The sequence below is a fragment of the Paramacrobiotus metropolitanus genome, unplaced genomic scaffold, assembly GCF_019649055.1.
Source record: "Paramacrobiotus metropolitanus isolate TYO unplaced genomic scaffold, Prichtersi_v1.0 Parri_scaffold0000056, whole genome shotgun sequence".
Classification (NCBI taxonomy): Eukaryota; Metazoa; Tardigrada; class Eutardigrada; order Parachela; family Macrobiotidae; genus Paramacrobiotus; species Paramacrobiotus metropolitanus.
Window position 1 is genome coordinate 540,701 of NW_026570276.1, and position 3,182 is coordinate 543,882.

At 44.6% G+C, this 3,182-nt stretch overlaps 1 protein-coding gene across 1 annotated transcript; it reads right to left on the bottom strand.

Moving 5' to 3' along the window:
- Nucleotides 1-331: 331 nt before the first annotated feature.
- LOC129592828 (interaptin-like) lies at nt 332-2,419 on the bottom strand. The gene has a single exon (XM_055488955.1). It carries the CDS (start codon nt 2,417-2,419, stop codon nt 332-334), a length of 2,088 nt encoding a protein of 695 aa, XP_055344930.1.
- Between the last annotated feature and the right edge of the window lie 763 nt (nt 2,420-3,182).

Genomic DNA, 3,182 nt, shown 5'->3' on the forward strand with positions numbered 1-3,182 from the left:
CCACCACGGCCGCCTCGGTTTTCGTAATTCGAGTTATTTCCAGCACTCCTTGGCTCTGTCGGTATATTCTTTTGAGTGGGTTCAGGTGTTTTCTTATCTTTATTCATCCGCTTCCACAATTTTTCACAATCTTGCAATTTCTTTTCGAATTCTGAGTAATTCTTTGGTGATGCGTTGTAGATCTCGCGGAACCATGCCGGCCGGTGATCCTGAACACCCTCCAAGAGCGCTTCAACCTGCTCTTCATCTGAGATTCTTAACTCCTCAAACCATGGGAGGAAACTATCCAGGTAAGCACGGACCGGCTCGTAAAAATCCAGTTTGCGATTATTCATTTTTCTGCGCATATCCGCTTTAGACAACGAGCCATTAAAATGCTAATTGCCGGTTTAAAGTAATCGGACCATGACTTTCCTTTATTGTCTTTCCAGAATTTTTCGAACCATTGGAAGGAGGCTCCGGTGAAAGCGCCGGTTACTCTACGACAAGTAACCTCATCATTCCAATTGTTCGTGGTTCGACACTGCTCCACATTCATGAGCCACTTCTGAATTTTTTCTGGATGGGAATCATCGAAGGTAAAGAGTTTCATACTGCCTTCGGCTTTATCGTTTCCTTTTTCCGCGAGCTTCGTGATTAATTCAACAACGCATTCTTGTGTAAGTGCTGCCCTGTCCGATATTTGCGTCTGCTTAATTAACCATTCTTCCAGATTTAAATTTCTGGACGTGGATTCGTTACTGGCCGTGCTACTAGGACGACGAAGTTCGTCATCAAGCGGCAAATCGTCCATTAATTCATTCTCAATGTCAGAACCGTCTCTGTTTTCAGATCTACGCGCATGACGGCTAACATCATCGGACTGCCTTTTGAATATCTCTTGACGCAAGTCTGTTGACCGGTTTTTCTTTTGATTGGGCAGCACCGTTTCCTTGGGAACCTGACCTTCGGAAGACGAGCGCGGCATAGCATGGGCTTCTGAAAATTCGACCCGTGATTCCTGTCTGGGTTTCCGGAGAATACTGGCCGGATTAGTTACGGGAGCTGAAGGCTGTTCATTAGACGCCGAAAAATTCTGGGGATCAAACAGGGGAAATGAGGTGGACCGTAATACGTCTCCTGTCGCTACCGGGGCTTCCTTTTGAAACTGTCTTTGACCTCCTCCAAGAGCAACACCAGAATTTCTGAACTGGAGAAGCTCGCTGCACGCTTGTTTAAATTCATCCTCCAATTTGGTAAGTTGATCTTGCTTTTCATACCACTCATCTCGCAACTGCTTGTTTTCTTCGTATAGTCGATTACAATTTTGATCCTTCTCGAAGGCGACGGCTTGTGCTTCCTTCTTCGCCTGCATCGCTTTTTCACAATTTACACATTTTTTATCATGTTTAATATCGCTCAGCTCCTTCTGGGCTTTGCGATTATTTTCCTTTTCCGTATCCAATAATCCTTCAAGCCGTTCAATTTCTTTTTGTGCTGCTTCATCATTTTCCTTAGGAATATGCATCGGGCCAACAGTAGACAGTTTGTTAAGCTGTACATTAGCTTTTGTTAGATCCCGCTGGAGGGTATCCTCTCTGTCTTTAGCGCGCTTCTTTTCATCATCTAAATCCTTAGCAAGCTTTTGAGACAGATTTTGCGCATCCGCTAAGTTTTTATTGGTCAACTTGTGCGCGTCTTTTTCCGCATTCAGGTCCCGCTGGGCTTTCGATAATTTCTGGTCTAAATCTGCAACTTGCTTCGCCGTATCAGGGAGTGTTTGGGCTTTAAAGCCGTCGATAGTAGTTCTCGCTGCCGACAGCTCTCTCTGTGCTTCCTCTAATTGTTTTTCCAAATGCCGGTTTGCATCCTTTAATCCATCACGCTCATCTTTCATAGCATTAAGAGCATTTTGTGCGTTTCTACCAGCATCTCTTGACCGAGACAAATTATCAGCCGCAATACGCAATTCGTTTGTCAGGCGATCATTTTCGGTTTGTTCATTTTCAAATTTAATACGCATTTCGTTGTAATCAGATTGAAATTTTAATTTCAGGTTACGTTCTGCATCCACACGAGCGTCCAGGGACATAGAGTTCCCCATTTCGTCTACTTTTGATTTCGTAGTTGCAATCCATGTCCGCAGACCCTGGAGCAGCACGGGCATCGTCTTCCGGGCGACTAATCCCACATCTTGATCGGTCTGTGTAAGGGCTAGGAGCTCATCAACTTCCTTTGCCTTAGCCAGAAATTCCTCATCAGGTTGTTCGAAGTCTTTTTCCGAAACAAACGCATGTAATTTCAATTGTGTCGGGTGAAAAGACATCCCGCCCCCCATGATACTTTTCTTTCTTGCAGATGCTTCCGGAGCTATATCCGCATTTTCACCAAACGCCATGTGAATGGGCGTATCATCCTCTGATCGGCTATCCTCATCCATATCGAAATCTGGAAGAGGTTGTTCCTTGTTAAAGAGGCTTTCCTCTGAAAGTGGCTCTACGAGCTTAAGCGGTTCTGTATTTGGTTCACTACGAGTAATTTGTTCTGTATTCTCGGTAGTTTTCGATTTTGCCGCCACCGCTCTCTTGGGTCGATCGTCAGAAACGGACTCCTTTGGTTTTACACCAACTTTTGCAGCTGCTTCAAGCGCAATGGTGGGCGCTTTTCTACGATCTTCCATATTTTTCTTGTATTCAGGTAACCACTTATAAGCCTTTTTAACTGCTTCATTAAACTGTTCATCAGTGATATCCAGGTAGGCTTCTGGAATACACCGTTCAGTCTCATACCATCCATTGTAGTAAAAGGGTGCCCTTTTGTTTGGGTCCACCGATTTCCCCAACTCCTGGAAATCTACCCACGGCTTACCACAATAAGCTCTGGAACCTTTGGGTGGTTCCAGATTGAGTGCGAAATACATCAAACCTAACGGTATTTCGTCGGGTTTGAATTTAAACCTGGTTTGTGTCGCCGCGCCTTCATATGGACCTTGTATAACCTTATCTTCTGGAACTTGGCTTAGCGCCTTGTTCTTATTTTCTGGGTTGGACATTCTTACGGTAAGTACAGTAACTATTGTGCTACAGCTTACCGTAACTTGGAAAGTTACAATTATGCAACTCTATTTCGCTGGACAGTCCTCCTTTAAGGTTTGAACTGCTCAGTGAAAGATTCAATCACAGCCGACCTTTGCGGTTCGGCTG